The sequence below is a fragment of the Periplaneta americana genome, chromosome 6 (genome assembly GCF_040183065.1).
Source record: "Periplaneta americana isolate PAMFEO1 chromosome 6, P.americana_PAMFEO1_priV1, whole genome shotgun sequence".
NCBI lineage: Eukaryota > Metazoa > Arthropoda > Insecta > Blattodea > Blattidae > Periplaneta > Periplaneta americana.
The window spans coordinates 102888870-102906608 of NC_091122.1; the positions used below are offsets into that span (position 1 = coordinate 102888870).

Below are 17739 nucleotides of genomic sequence, written 5' to 3' on the forward strand. Positions count from 1 at the left end.
AATTTGCTGCTTAACCCAGGCCCAGGAGGTTGGTATGAGGATATGCACTAATAACTCTATTACCTTTCTTATTCTGTTTACTTGCATTATTTTCTTTGATTGCCATTGTGTGAACATTGTAATTAGTTACTGAATGATTCAGAAACGATTAGATACATGTTAACTTGCTTTACAAGGAAAAATAAATTATATTTCGTTTTTAATAATAGGTGTGGTTGAAAGACAGGAAATTGGGCCCGTTTATTGATGGAGAATTTAAAGGAACTTCTTCGCAGTTGGAAATACTGAAGCCCTGTACACAGGACGTTCTAGGTACAGTGGGACAGAGTGTTGTTGACAACATCAATTCTGCTGTTAGTTCTGCACTCAAAGCAGCTGATGCATGGACCAAGCTGAGTGGTCATGAGAGGGCATGCCACCTATACAGGTATCAAAGGCTAATGATTCGCAAATTTTACATAATAGAGATTAACTTTTTGTCATTGATGTCAGTGTTTTACATGAGTGATGTGTTCGATTGCATGTTAGTGCACTGGTGAAGTTAATGTCCTCAATCTGCTCTCGTGGAAAAACATTTGAAAATCTTTTAAATATAAAAATGTGATTTGTTTTACATGTTGTGTTTGCTTTGTCTGTTTGTTGTGATAGTGATATTTTTTTTTCGAATTTAGTGGTTCTTAATCAAATGATGAATAGTGAGTTGTTTTTCTTTGTAGACGAAGTTCTCCATTGAATATGAATGTGAATCATTATTCCATTGCTCTGTATTTACTCTTGAACTATAAATACTAACAATTTTTTGTGCCTTAGTGTTTATCTCATTTAGCAAATATTTAGAATAAGTCAGAACATATTAAAGCTGGTTGGAAATAACTGGTTCCTTTCTATTGACTAGGAACTGCAGAGTGCAATATGTAAGGATGTTAAATGTTACACAGCACATCAGAACTTCACATTGATGAGAAAGACTTGTGAGCTACCCTGATGTCAAAGTTACACCATAAAAATTTCAGATATACAGGGTATCTCACATAACTCTGCGACCTCAAATATTTTCGAAATGAAACAAGATGTGAAAAATCTACTTGCTCAGGCATGTACCCACGTAAGGGGCTCACACAATGAGAGCGTATGTACAATTAAAAAAACTTACAACAATATCACTTTCAACTCAAAGTTATCTTTTTTTAAATGGAACATGTATGTTTTTTCTATCGAACAGAAAACTAGAGGTACAGTTACTGATAACGGAAATGGTTCTACTTACCTAAATAAAATATTAGTGGCCTATAGCTCAAAGAAACTTCAAGTTTCTAAATTACATCCAACATGGAAAACGCACTCACAGATAATCAGTAATGTCTTTTCTGATGAAACTGTGTCACTTTAGCAGATGTTCAAAGTTACCACCATTTGCATCATTACACTTGTGGAGATAGTGACCAAGAGAGTGTTGCACAGAAAGCAGTGTTTCTGCAAATATTGGGGTAATGGAGCAAACGGATTATGTTGTGCTGCTAGAAACGTTGTTATTTCTGAGAGTCAAGATCCCCTATAACCATTTAAAAATTTATAATAGTACATCTGTTATCAACACACGTTTTAAATAATATAAGACAGTGCAACACCTTATTCCAAGTGGTGCCGTTTGGTGACAAAGCCTTCTTCCAGTTGAGAGAACAATCCTCTATTCTTACAAATATATTCTGTTTCAAATGCTGTTAGGTCATAATACCAAGCTTAAAAGTAGAATTAATTGTACAACTCCAAAGTGTATTGCATGGTAATAACAGTTTCATTCATACTTCCAAACACAACTTTGAAAATAATTCGGGAGCAAACGACTTATAACTTAAAATAAACTAATTAGGTCTGTTCATTAATAATAACAGATTTAAGTAAATGATATTTATTTATTTATAACAAGACGTGCAGCGAAGCACATGGGTATGGCTAGTATAAAATATAATTCTCTTTCTTGACAATTGTTGATCAGTCATACAGGCAACTGCTATATGTAACAATCCCTACAAGGAAGCTTACTTGTCACCTGATGACGAAGATAGAATCAATCTTTGAAACTTCGTGAAAATTATATTGTGGCAAGCATGCTGGAAGATTCTAGTTGCCTGCGCGTGCGTATCTAGTGCGACAGGGAGAGGAGATGCAAGCTGCAGTGGGCGCAGCGCAGAGCGAGGGGAAAGAACTGCGGTTCCGGCGTGGAGCAGAGGAGACAGGAGTAAGGAAATATCTGGAGACCAATTGTTGTAGAAGCTACACGATGCAGTACATTCGAGGACGCGTGATTTAATAAATCAAAAGGGCTAGTGAGCCGCTAAGAAGCGAGTGAATCAGTAGCGAGCGAGCAAGGAAGCCAGCCTTTGAGACAGGGGTTCGATGTGAGGAGGACTGCAACTGTGGCAGCAACCAGGCAAGGATCTGAGTTCGAAGTGCAGTGAACTGTATGAGTGAGCTAGAAGAAGTAGCCAAGGCGAACGAACTGTGAACTGAGAACTGACAGTTTTGTTTGTACATAGTGCTTTGTGAACATTAGTTGAGATTAGGAGTACATTGTTGTTCTTTTCAATAATCCATGTGAATTGTCATTGTCGTTCTGTGAAGTGCAATAACGACTGCTGTGTTGAGTGGAATATCCATTGTTGACAGGTGTGTGATTGAAGTTAGAAATAAAAGTCACATTGTTATTGAAATAAAAGTTACAATATTTTATATTTTTGTCACCAGCACTTGACTCCATTACCACACACACAAGCACACACATGCACTGAAATTAATATACAAATGAATAATTTTACACAAATATGGAGCACCTATATGGATAGATATAATGGCACGAATATATGTAATCAAAATACAAAAGGGTACGAAGACTCTTAATAAGAATAGCTAAAGCTTTTTGTATCATATCCACATAAGCATTATGTATAGTGACAGGTTTAAGATGATAAAGAAGATAAAAGAAGCAGCTTCTCTATACAGGACAATAAAACAGCGAGAAATAGAAGGCTTACCACTTGACTTGCCCACTCCATTTGAAAACTGGCCCCACCAAGCGAACTTTACTACAATACAAGAGGTAAATCCATACAAGAATTATACTGTTGAAGCATATACGGATGGAAGCAGAACATAACAAGGGATAGGCTCTGGAATAACGATATTCATTAACAATGAAATAGTACATTAACTACAATATAAATTACACAAACGGTGTTCTAACAATCAGACAGAGCAGCTAGCAAGTCTGAGTTCCTTGGGCATTTGTTGACGTAGAAAAGTTTTTCTCAAAGTATAAGTTTTGTTAGTGACCATAGGCGCATTCCACAAATAAAAACAGTAGATGTTATATAATATAAATATTGTTTTTTTTTTCCTCAGTGTTATAAAGTTGTGTTTAATTTTAATATGTAGAATAAATTGACATATGAAACTTTTTTAATCATTATTTTATATATGGTTATTTTTTCACGCAAATATCCCATTCCAGTTTATACGAAATTATTGCGATTATCTTACGACTAATTAGTCATGAAACTCGAAATATAATATTTTATCACAAATTTTTTCAAAATTAATGCGAAATTCTGTGGTCTCTAGATCATGTTGTAAGTTACTTGTCGACTGCAACACAAAGCAAGTACCGTATACAACAAATGGCTGTGATAACTCCATCTTAGGGACAACTAAGACACAGTAGTTCAACAGGGCACGACCCACGTTGCCTTCGATTGTACACAGTAGAGGGACTCTAGAACAAAGTTAACCTGAAATCACCTACCTCTCTCCCATCGGGCACTAAATTTCTCTCCCTGCTTATTAGTAATGACACTGCTATTATACATACAACTAATCCATATTTATAAAATATAAAATTGAGATTATATAATGAGCTGGACATTGTTAAATTCATAAAAATAAGATTGGATTGGGCCGGGCATGTTGTGAGAATGCAAGATGATAGAGTTGCGAAGAGAGTTTTTAAATTTATTCCAATGGAAAGAAGGAAGGTTGGGAGACCGAGATTGAGATGGGAAGACTGTGTGATGGATGACATCAAGACTTTGGATGTTAGAAATTGGAGAAGTTTGGCATTGGATAGGGAGGAATGACGAAAACTTCTGAAGAAGGCCAGGGCCCATGAAGGGCTGTCGTGCCATTGATGATGATGATGATGAAAATTGAGTAAGACTCAAGTAACACAAATATTATTTTAAAAAGTAAGGAAAAAAGGAAACTGGGTGCTCCCAGGTTACAGAAAAAAGAATCAGGGCAGCACCCTGGCACTACTCTGCAACTAATAGTTAATAGCTTAGAAACTCTGTAATGTAATGTAATGTAATATCATGTTAGTTTCAAATGAATACTTTTCTCAGAAAAAAAAAAAAAACTTTTCTCTGAATATTAACACTATTTTCTTGGATAAATAGCATCCATACATTTCTGATTTTTACTCTTATCATTAGAGAAACTGATGTGGAATGATTTGTTCTTTGCAGTTTTCAATAAAAATGGACGATTTTATTGAAAATTACTATAAATAAAATGATTAACACTTATCGTTATTTCCTGCTAAATTAGGAAGTCTGACAAGCTTATTGCACAAGGGATGGAATGCTGTTATTCAGACCTAAGTTTGTGTGTAGGTGAGCTGGTAATGCACAGTTGCCAAACTACGCAGACTTTCAGCCGAATATTTTAATTAACCATGCAATTAATTACATAGGTTTTTTATTTTATTTTAAGGTTTTCATTTTGATGTATTCTATTACCTCCTTTAATCTGCACAATTATATAACTTCCATCTTGTGTATATATGTCGGTATGTATATTTTTTGTCCAATGGCAAGGCCCTTGACTTGTCGCTATTTGCCCTGATTCTACATGTGGGCTCATAAATGTTGCTAGTGCCGAGAAGCATAGATCATTTAGTTCGTCAAGAATTATCCAGAGTGCACCACAGGTAATGGTCCACATTATACTCATAATGAAAGATAGTGATGGAGAATTGTTGGATGTCACAGGAGAACCGGAATACCTGGAGAAAACCCCTGTGTTGCCTGTACCATGGGCTTGCCCAATAGAGGTTATAAATTCACGATATAGCAGTATTTGAATATGGGACCCTCTGACTTATAAGGCCAGTGGTCTTGCACTGAGCTATCATGGCAGTTATGGGCTTAATTTTTAATGCAACAATTTGGGGAGGGGGAGAACGGAGGGGAAAATCCCACTACATTATAACTTCAAACGAACTTTAACGATTTTTTTTTTAATACCCGGTGTCTCTTTTCCTACTTTTGCTTGCTTTATAAGAAATAACCCATACTAATACTTTGGATGCTGGTGTTCTTAATAATATCTGGCTGACAGCAATAACTTCTACCCATTTGCGAGATAATTCTTGTTATTTACGTGATATTGTAAATTGATTGCACTAACAGTTTAAATTTTTTTCACAGTTTGGCACGACATTTGCAGAAGAATGCAACTCTCTTGGCTCAGATGGATTCATTGAATCGGGGGGTGCAGTGTCGTGATCCAAAGGAATTTGATGTGCCAGCAATGGTGCGTTTCTTCTATCACTATGCTGGTTGGGCTGAGTTGTTGTCATCATCCTCTGAGCTACAGAACTGGAGACCTGTAGGAGTTGTTGTTGGGATTGTGTCTGAGTCATCACCACTTATGACTCTGGCACAAGTGATGGCTCCTGCCCTGGCTGCAGGGAACACTATCTGTCTGAAACCACCGGAATGTGCACCATTGTCATCTCTTCTGTTTGCTAACATCGCTAATCAAGCAGGGTAAGATGGCATGTTTTAAGTGTCGTCACTGTAGAATTCTAAATTTTGGGTGACCTGTTTCACTGTGAAATGTGTGACTCCAGATGATGGGACTAATTACAGAAATTTCTACTGTATTTACTTGCATAATTTTCCTCCTCGAGTAATTCCCCTCTCCAGAGGTTTTAGGACATGTTTCTTTTTTCAGAAATTTTATTTTTCTCGTGTAATTTCCCTCTCTTACATTACACAAAATTGTACATGTCCTTTCCCTTCAAGAGTGTCTTTAGTGAAAATTTCAAGTATCGAAAAAATAAGCATATGAAACCCAACATCATTATTCATTCTTTCTATAAAGGAAAACATCTGTCATTCCTCTGACGACACGAAAGATGACCTGAATTTGTTGTTTGTTGAAAGTAGTGGAGTATAAAACAAATTAATTTTGACACAAATATTTTACACTCGAAGTTTAACACATCATCGTCTAAAATTAGTTGAGATCAGGGTGCCAACTTAGAACTAACATATAGCAGTACAACGAAAAGTCACAAAATTGTTGATGAGTACTCAGATTTGTAGCTATTTAGTATTGAACTTGGTTTGATTACTACAGTACATGGATTGTTTGATGTTATTTATGACCAGATTATGCTCTATGTTTTGTAGTTTTAGTGTAATTTCCCCCTCCTTCGTTTTTTCAGCTATGCATTTTTAGGAAAAGTGGGGAAATTACACGAGTAAATACAGTCATTTCATATAAGATGTATCTTGTTCTAAAAATCCTATGGCATTGGTGTCAAGGGAATAAGGTACTGAAATAGTTTTTTCTGTTACATTCTGCACATGGTTAAAAAATAATTATGCAGAAATGGAGAAATTATGATTCATAATGTTATAAATTTATATTTATATTTGGGTGAGAAGTAAAGTACCTGCAAGTTAACACGCAAGATGTGACAGGGTTCCAAAACGAGCGAAAAAACAGGATGATAGGTACAGATTTACTGGCAACCGCCTTTGGAATTATGCAAGCCACTGCTGGGACGTTAATTTTTTTAATTGGTTATTTTTACGACGCTCTATCAACTACTAGTTTATTTAGCGTCGAAAGAAATTTTTGATAGCGAGTTGGCAATTGACAAGGTGAGGCCGAGGATTCGCCATAGATTACCTGACATTCGTCTTACGGTTGAGAAAAACCTCGGAAAAACACAATCAGGTAATCAACCCAAGTGGGAATCAAACTTATGCTTGAGCGCAATTCCGGATCAGCAAGCAAACGTGCTACTGCCTGAACCACGCTGTTGGCTTCTGGGAGGTTAAAGATCACTGTTAAACAATGTGAAGTCAAATCATTTTGTGCTCTCCTTTCATCGAAAATGATAGCATATCGTGCGATTACTAGGAAAGGGATTCAGCAAGCTATTTATGACATTCAGGTGAAAGCAAAACGGAACTTCTTCGAAATGCCAATTTACTATGGACAACAATGTTTTCATTCATCTGTACCTTCATTTCATGTCTTCTTCCCAAATGGGTAATCCTAGACAGCCTACTCAACCAATTACTCCCTCAACTTCCTATGGTTAAGCTCCCGAACCATCACAACATCCTCCGACTCAAAAGTCTTCTCAAACCAATCTTTCAATGACAAAATCTCCAATTTCATTCTTATTACACTACACTCTGTCACTTCCGGATTTGAATCAAACTCTCTTGGCTCTCTTCAACATCATCCAAACAAAACTCCATTCCCAGAATGCTCATCACATAGGCTACTCCAATAGTCAAAACTAGCACGTTTAATATCTTCTGTTTTTTTTTTTCTTATTATTTTTAATTAATTGAATAACAGTTTTTTTAGTATTTGTTGTATATATTTTGCATTCCTATGTTTTATTTTAAAATAATTTTCTTTAGCTGATTTAAAATACTTGTTTTGACGGTGCATTTAAATTAAAAAACATCATTTGGCAATCAAATTTTGATTACTCAAAAAAGAGAATGTTTGTAGTTTTATTGTACGTGTTTCTTTATTGCAATGCGACTTCGAAATATTATTGATTTTTCTTGGTGTGGTATTTCGAATGTTTTAATTGCAATTCTCTCACTGTTTCATTATTTGTATTGGAATTAAAATATCCCCATTAAAGAAACACATTATGTTGGTACTGTGATTTAACTCATCTAGATATTTTCCTTTAATGCGCTGACAATTGCTAGACAAACTTCTGGGATTATTTCTCCTATAGCCTGTTTTGAAATTCGTAAAAGGTACTGAAGGCTTGTAAACGAATCCCCTGTTACCAAGAATCGTAAAGTCACTGCAAACCTGGAATATTGACATATAGGCCTACAGTCAACCAAAAATAGTGTTTTACATACTTTGTTAATTACACAATAACATTCTTCAAAGGATGAATTGAGTTTGGTACAATAAATACTGTCCTATCTTGACTTGAGATTGGTTCTCGCATGTTGGTGGCTGATTTTTTAAAGTTTGGTCCGATTTTCATCAATAATTCTCCAGAATTGGTGGATATCATCCGAGTAGTCCTAAGGTTTTTATATTGGCCGCTGATGTCTTGAAAGTTTGTAGCACTTAAAAATTTACTCCCTAGCCGTTTCTTGTACAATTCCGTAGGTCTACATCTCATTCTGTTGGAAATGTATCCTACTAGTATGAAAGCGCAAATAGCAGTTAGCAAAGCTTCCTCGTTTTCCATGATCGTGCATCATGCTAGACAGAATGGAACTAGGAAGGTGTTTGAGGCTTGCACGCTGCTCAGATGGTTCGTGCGCACCGTTTGTTCGAGAGTGCACAATTTACTCCGCACATTACATGTAATGCTGCATTACTGCTGCAGCGCATCCATGTATTCCCGGCCTTAGAGATTGCTGCAAACTCTCAGAATATGAAAGACATGTTGTCTGTGTAGCAAATTTTGTCTGGAACCCTCTCATTCAGATTCAGCATTCTTTTATGTGTCGCAAATCTGCAATATGGGATGCCTGACTTTATTTCTCTTCTGAAGTAAATTATATTAATCTCTTTTCTATACTTAAATATCCGTTACCGGTATGCATGATATGAAATTTGACCCCATGTACATTAGATATAACAGAGAGCATGATAAACATTCAATAACAACTTAAATTTCAGCTTGATTTTACCAGGATTAAACATGGTTCTCTAGCATTAAAAGCTGATGCATTAGCCATTCAGATAATGAAATACTCTTTCATTGCTTTGGGATACTAATATATTTTTTTCATATTCATCACTAAATTTCTGCTGATGTGAAATTCTTAAAGTGCATGAGCATCATGTTAAATTGATTCCACGTTATTCCTAATGAGTAAAGCAGAGATGATGTATCTGCCTCAGTGAAAATGAGTATGTGTCCCAAGATGTTGTATAAATTCTGGTAAGATTTTATCTGGTCCAGGATATTTCTTCCTTTTCAAGGATCTAATTGGAATTTTTAATTCCTGTATCGTAAATTTTTCATCAAATTCTTTAACACCATTTTTACTTTTGAAAGACTGCTTCAATTTCATTTTTATTTCTTTTTCATACTCTTTCTGTTCTTTTTTTATGGGTTCTTTCTTAGTACAGTGTTTGGTGAATGCTGTAGCAATTTGTATATCGGAATGTAAAATTTTTGTGGTAAGTATAGGCTCTTTCCTTTGTTGATGTATCATTTTATTATTCAAGATTTTGATGAAATTATTATTATTATTATTATTATTATTATTATTATTATTATTATTATTATTATTATTATTATTAAATTCATTTACTACAAGATTGAAACACAAAAGTGTAACTGTTCTGATATAAAATCACACATATTTTTCTGACGAATGAATTTTTGTAATATTCTTTATCTGGAAGCAAGTTTAGTTGAAAATTTCTGACATGTCGTGGGAAAGTTTGTGATGACAGTCAACATGGATTGAACTGTTTTACACATCATTTTGAATGTTGAAAAGTCCACATCATGTTCATAGCTGATATAACCAAATATGTAACTGAGTATAACAAGGACTTTCGTCCTGGAACACAAAGTTCGCAGAACGTCTTCACTGAACCACATGTGCAGTCCATAGGCACATGTTATGGTATGAAACGCAAAAGTACGTTCTTGTGGTGCAATTGCCACGTCATTTTTATCTCAGACAACACTTCTGGAATAAGTGAACAATTAGAGCAACCAGTATGAGTGATCACAGCACTTCTATGTCTGTATGTTACCATGTATTCAGTAACAAAAGTTCTTCTGCCACTGATAATGGCGAAGGAAGTTTGCACAATGAGCTGGTTATTAATTCCAAACTTAAAAAAAATTCTTTCAACAAATTGTCACTTACAATATATTACGTTTTTTAACTTTCTTAACTAATATTTTTCACATTACATACACAAAGACTACACTATACAAACTCGTCCTGTTTAATGTGAGCAATAGCTACTAACTCAACATGCTGCTGCTTCTACAAACAATTCCGTTTCCGAATTTAAAACTCTTCATTTAAATCGGAAGCAAGCATGAACCAATGTAATGTATGTGTTAAAAATGTTGAAACACTATATGCATGGTTTTCTCACCATCTATTAGAGAACAGTATCAAATATTAACAGCTTTGTCTGTCATCTGCAGACACCAATCCTTTATTACAGTGTTTTACAAAATAAGTGTTAGCATCTCTGATCTCAAGAACTTAATAATAAAATAAAATAGCCTTTAAAAACAGGGGACAGAAGTATGAATTCGGAGACATTTGGTATCCTTATTTTAAGTGAAACGTCTATTTAAGAAAAAAAAAGTAATCCCTCAGAGATTCGTTAAAAGGGGGTTCTACTGTATCCTTTTTCTTATTTTCATCTTCTACCATCTTCTTAGCTTAATCGTCATCATTGTTAGGTCTCTCTCCTCTCCCTTAAGGTATAGTGGTTGAAATTGTTTAAGGTATCTTTTCCTTGATTTTTTAATGTCTCTTTTTCCATCAGTCTGTAATTATTATATGTTTTGGAATACAATCATCAGTCATTCTCTGAATGTGCTCTATTTGTTTCGTATTCTGTTATTGTGACTTTTGGATATCTGAGTTCTTTTGCTATAAGAGGAACTGCACAAAAATGTAAGAAATTAACATTTATTTTTATTTTCTAGTGTCTGGAAAATAAAATATAAAAATGCTTTGTGTGTACATGCTCAAAATATAAATTCTATAAATATTGAGAAATATATATATATATATATATATATATATATATAATAAAACAAAGTAAACTATTCATAAGAAACCTAGAATTTGTCGAGATATTTTCCTTCTAGTGGTCTACAAATAAAGAAGCAACATACATAATTACATTAGTATTTTTAATTACTCATAACAAAAGATTATCCAGAATGTCGTATCTTTCTAGCAATAATTGTTGTGTTTGATAAATTAACATTTATTTTATTTTCTAGTGTCTGGAAAATAAAATATAAAAATGCTTTGTGTGTGCATGTACGTGTGCATGCTCAAAATATAAATTCTGTAACTATTGAGAAATGTATATAATAAAACAAAGTAAACTATTCATAAGAAACCTACAATTTGTCGAGATATTTTCCTTCTAGTGGTCTACAAATAAAGAAGCAACATACATAATTACATTAGTATTTTTAATTATTCATAACAAAAGAATATTTAGACTTTCGTATCTTTCTAGGAGTAATTTATTGTTGTGTATGTGGTTGCAGACTACCTCCTGGAGTGATCAATGTGTTGCCAGGAGATTCTTCCATTGAACAACAGCTTGCTACTCATGCTCAAGTCTCCAATGTGATATTTTCTGGTTTAATGAGTGTGGGGCGTCACTTACGGGAGCAGACTGCTGGTTTGGGAATTCACCTTACAATGTGTAGGTATCAGTCTTTTTTTTTTTTTTTACTACATACTTCAGTCCTTGTTAAATAGTCTCGTCGGTATTTGAATGATATATTTTATTAATGTAGTTGCATTTGTTAATGATAGATTCAAACCTCTAGCTGAGAGTGATTACTTTTTAAAGGTGATAAAAAGTTATTAGCCTGACTTTCTTTGGGAGGAAAATGAGACTGAGTGACATTCCATGTTACAGGTTTACAGCATAGAGGAAGATGGGGGAAAGAAAGAAACATAGTATTGAAAATGGTGCAGTGCAGCGTCTTACTGTGGTATAAAGAGTTTTTCTTTGTAAAAGTTACTTTAAAAACAGTTCTGCTCGCTATGCTAGAAAAGAGTTTATTGAAACTTACACAGTGACGTTACCAGGATCAGAGCAGGGGGGGTACGGATGGGGTGCGAGCTGTAAAAATGTGGTACATAAAAAATCCAAAATATTCTTTTTCAAGCATTTGCGTACATACTATACATCTGTTTATTAATATTACTATGTATTATTATTATTATTATTATTATTATTATTATTATTATTATTATTATTATTATTATTATTATTATTATTATTGCTACTGCTACTGCTAACCTGGGTATGTATGTTAAGTTTCCTAATGTAAAGCTATATGTCAGTTTCCATGGGCAGGGTCAAATTTGTCGATTAGATCCTCAATGTCCAGTGCCTTTATGATATCCTGCTCTACAGCAAGGACTGTGAGATTGCTGAACATTCATGGCCCGTTCATTTCCACAAGTAAGTTTTAATGCGACGTAAACATGAAAATGCACGTTCACTTCCTGCACTAGATGTTGGTGTTACGATAGAAATTATGGAAAGTTTGCGAGAGTTTCATAGATATGTAATATGAGCAACCATCTCATCTTCCTGTGGTCATCTAATGAAAGTTGAGTTTATTGTTTTTCTCATCTTCTAAAGATGTCCTTAAAAGCCATAGTATTCTGTTAAAAGACTTGTTTCCCAAATTAAGGGACACTAGGACTGAGTTTTTGGTCAAAATGGCAAAAATACATATACAGTGAAACCTCTTTAAGCCGATCACCAGAAATTGCACATTAAAAGTGGTTGTCTAGAGGGGTGGTCTTCTTAAGGAGATATCAACAATTTTAGATTTATACAGTATTAAATTTAGCATATAACCTAATGAAAGGTTTAAAACTCAACCTTTTCAGATTTATTAGAATTCATAAAAAACTAAAATTCAAGTGTAACTTATCATACACAATGAATCGTACATTTAATAGTGATATTCTCAATACTGTACAATGAAACAAAAAGTAGGCTGCAATACTACAGTAAAATTAGAAATAAAAATTACTTTGTATACCAAGTTAATCGTTTTTCATATTGTATTTCAAAATGGATGTTTGTACTAAATTTTTCAAACGTTTATCGATGATAATGTTTTTATATTCTCTTTCCACTTCACTGATTAAATCATAAAGCTTTTTATTTCCTAATTCAAGAGCTAGAGATCTATGCATTGCAATACTGCCAGGAACATCTTTAATTGCCAGGAGTAAATTCAGTTTGTCAGGTAGGCCAAGAACTTGTTAGGGTATTGTATTGTCAAAACTCATACAAACCCATCTTTCCTAAACCTTTCGTAAGAAGTGATATTTTAAATGATCAGACAGACTTACTGTATCTTTTGACATGCAGTTAGGAAAATAACTTAGCAGTAACCTTGAACTGTGCAATTGTTCCTCGCTGGAGCTGAAATACTGTTATTCTTAAAATTCTAAAGACGACACAATACAACTACCAGAGACAACCGAAAGAATGACTGGAAGCAGCCTGCGGGGAGGGCGAGTGTGAAGCATCTGTTTTTTAATTCTAAGAATACTGTATACTGCCCATGTCTCACGTCCTGAACCGAGAGTTCCCTAGTGCTTATAACCACGCCTCTTAGGTCTGCTCGGACCGGCACAGCAGCTGCAGCGTGGCGGCACGGCAGCATATTACATGTTCTGAAAACATTATCCTTTGCCATTGCAGGGGTCTTTACTGTTTATAATACTGGAGACACTAATCATGGTTACCACTATCGCTATTATCTCTGATGGCGATTTCCTAAAATGTATGTACACACTAGGCCACTCTTCGTTCAGCCTGGACAACTGCTGAATTACCACAGGGCAGCATTTCTCAAAGTATGTTCTGGGGTTCCGTGAGCCCTATGTGATTTTAAATTTTATTTTATACTTTTTACTTGGTTATTTAACGACATTGTATCAACTACTAGGTTATTTTGCATCGATGGGATTGATGATAGCGAAATGGTATTTGGCGAGATAAGGTCGGGGATTCGCCAAAGATTACCTGACATTCGCCTTACTGTTGGGGAAAACCTCGGGGGGGGGGGAAATCCAACCAGATAATCAGCCCAAGCGGGAATCGAACCCGCGCTCGAGCGCAACTCAGGATCGATAGGCAAGCGCCTTAGCCGACTGGGCTGCTCTGGTGGCTATTTTATACTTAGTGGATACTATAAAAATATATAAATGTTACGAAAATATGAATCAATAATAACATGAAACCACTGATAATAATAATAATAATAATAATAATAATAATAATAATAATAATAATAATAATAATAATCCAAGAATATGAGTAATTATAATATGTTTAATGAACATCTAAAATGGAAAATACCCATAATACTTATCACTTTCATCACTGGATTCTCTGCGTATGTGTTCACTAAAACAAAATATCGAAAAGACAAAATGCAGAAGTACAGTAGAAATGAGACAACTTTCTGCCATAAAACCAGATTGCAGGCTTAGGCCCGTATTCACCAACGTCAGTAATATTTGCTATTATCTCAGATTTCTAAAACTCTGGTAATACCATTATCTCGGATAACGCTCAGTTCTGTATTCACCACATAATTTATTATCCTGGTTTTCAAAAACGGAGTTTTCGTTTCAGACTGCATTTGATCGTTAATTTTTTCATAACGAAGCACGGAAAGCATAGAGGGAAACAATTGACTAATGCCATGCACACTATAAATTCATTATAAAAATAAACAAGTTTACGAGTGTATATAGGTTACGTGTGCGAAAATAGTTTATTTATCATAAGTTATGGCTAGTGTTGATCAGAAACGTAGAAGGAAACCTAATATGACATGTCAAGAGAAGGAATTGTTATTGGATTTGGTGGCAGAAAATATAAATGTGATAGAAAATAAAAAAACAGATGGTGTAACAACTCAAATGAAAAATGAACAGTGGCAAACAATTTCAATTAGTTTTAATTCCCAAGGAAACGGGCCTGTTCGGGATGCTACAAACTTGAGAAATGTTTGGGAAAATTTAAAGAAGGCTTCTAGAAAGGCATCGACAGAAATCAAGATAGAAGCGTTGAAAACAGGTGGGGGCACAAGTAAAGTTATTACAAATGATCCTATCCTTGAAAGGGTAATAGAACTTATTCGGCCTTCAGTAGAGGGACTGAAAAACCCATATGACGGTGACACTGAACCGTTAGATATTGTAGTTGTTAATAATGGTGATACAATTGTGCTGACAGAAGAATCCGCGGAAATAAGTAGTAATTTTGAGATTCATCCAATGCAATTCAATTGGGGTCAATATACATCAAATATGCTTAAGTCTCCCAAGCATCCAGCACTACAATCGACTGTGACTGCAAGCTGCAGTACAGCCGCTGACAGAGCTAATGTTCAACACATAAAAAACTGCTCCACTGAAGCTACAAGTGAAGTTGCCTGTGACGACTCGGCCAACGTCAGTGTTACAGCTCCTTCAACTTCTTCAAAAAATGTCCCCCCAAGCTGGACTACACGCAGAAGACCGATGCTTAGCAAGTCAGAAGAGCCCTTTGCAAAAATCCACAAGTTGAAGGCTGAGGCAATAATGAAGAGCATTGAACAAGCAACAGAAGAACACTTGCGGAACAAGGAGCTTCATTCTCTTCGACTACAGCAGGAACAATTAAAACTCGAAATTGAAAAAGTAAAACTTGAAAGAGAAAATGAACTACTCAAACACGAGAAAATGAAAACTGAAATATTATTAAACAACAATTAAAATTGTTACAATGCATTGTGCTGATAATTATTAATTCAATTTCATTGTTTTCATTATATGAAAAAATAATTTAGCCGTGTCAGTTCATTAAAAGATATGAATAAGTAATATCTAAATAGTACATTTGTTTACACAATTGAATCATGAAAAAAGCAAATTATTTCTTATGTTTTGTAATATAACAACAATGTGTGAGAAAAAATAGACAACATTTATGCAAGACCTTTTAATAATGTAAAATGCTGTGCTGCTACTGTGGTAGGAGACTTCTAAAGTAGGTATCAATTATTGTTCGTCTCACTAGATTGTCGCGGCGAGATATAGGTCTATTTTGTTGATACAGTCGTCCATCAATCTGCCCTTCTCCTAAGAGTTCAGCCCATGGTGCAGGTAACTGTAGATGTGGATCGTCCTGAGGTAATTCTTCTCCAGCTCGACGAAGAATATTATGCAGTACCGCTGTAGCAGTTATCACGGCAAACGTATGATCTAATGTCACATTCATCCCCAAAGCAAGAACCGGAAATCTTCGCTTCCATAAGCCAAACATTCTCTCTATTACATTTCTTGATCTGATTTGCGATTCATTATAGAGAGTCTCTGCCGGTGTATGAACTATATCCAGAGGAGGCATTAAGTAAGATCTACAGGGGTAGCCTGCATCTACTAGTAACACTGAATCCCCGTAGATCCCCTGTTCGAACCTGGCTCGTTGTACACAATTATTGAAAATGGTACTGTCGTGACTACTGCCTGGCAATCTAGCCACTATGTCACTAAATTCCATATTAGCATTACATATTGCTTGCACATTCAGCGAAAAGTAAGTCTTCCTTTTTCGGAAGAGTTCCGCATTATTACCTCCAGGGGATCGTATCCTAATATGGGTACAGTCCATTGCTCCTATTACTTTTGGAAATCTGGCTATGTTGTAAAAACACATCTGCGTTTGAAGTACAGATTGAGGTGTTTGCGGAAGATTAATATATTGGCATCGTAAAGCAGCTATGGCACTGCTGACTCTATGTACAATTCAGGAAGCTGTAGACTGACTCACACCAGCATAATCTGCAACGCTGAGCTGGTCACCACCATTAGCGTAAAATCTTAGTGCTAGTAGCAGCTGATTTATGGGCGATGCAGCTTGATTCCTAAAATGGGAGAAAAGTAACTTCAATGTAATTTTAATTTTCTTAATTTGATGAAAAAATGTAAAGATACATACCCAACCACGATGCCTGTCAATACGATCGTTAGTATGCATGTATATGCGCGTGTGTGTGTATTTATAGCACTAACTTATAGGTATATAAATAGGGTAACTACAGAGAGAGGAAGCGAAAAGTTACCGTACTATGCAGAAGACGTCAGGGAACAGATTGTCCGCAATCTATTGCTCGACTCACCGGTCAGCTGTAGCAGCGCGGGCGGGCCAGGAGTTCAGTTTTATTACGGTAGGCCTAAAATTCCAAGTGGTGAGGATTGAGTGTGTGGACAGCGGGAAGCGTATGGAGTGTTTAGTTGACGAGTGGAGTGTTTATTGAGTGCACGTTATTACGTAGTGTTGCATTACTACACTTGTTATTGAACATTATTTGTGTTCGCTGTCAGTGTGGTGACGTATAGTATTGTACAACGAATATTTCTAGTTGAGACATTTCTCCTAAAAACAAATCTTATGACTGTACTGTTCGCAAATTTCTACATCAGTTTCGTGATGCTGCAATGCCTTCGAGACAATACATAACCAAGTTATTCAGAAAATGGCGAGAAACTAATAATTTAGGCCTACCGTAATGAAACTGAATGCTCGGCCCGCACGCGCTGCTACAGCTGATTGGTGAGTCGAGCAATGGATTGCTTGCGATCTGTTCCCCGACGTCCCTTGTAAAGTACGGTAATTTTTTGCTGCCTCTCT

The 17739-nt window shown here is 35.4% G+C and overlaps 1 protein-coding gene across 6 annotated transcripts in view; it reads left to right on the top strand.

The window, feature by feature from the left end:
* LOC138701584 (aldehyde dehydrogenase family 16 member A1-like) overlaps positions 1-17739 on the top strand; it is a 113544-nt gene that overhangs the window by 41981 nt on the left and 53824 nt on the right. For all 6 annotated transcript variants that reach the window (XM_069828627.1, XM_069828625.1, XM_069828623.1 and 3 more), the window contains 3 exons: positions 210-427; positions 5481-5822; positions 11561-11721. In XM_069828627.1, the coding sequence (XP_069684728.1) occupies positions 210-427; positions 5481-5822; positions 11561-11721 (721 nt within the window). The remainder of the gene's footprint in view (positions 1-209; positions 428-5480; positions 5823-11560; positions 11722-17739) is intronic.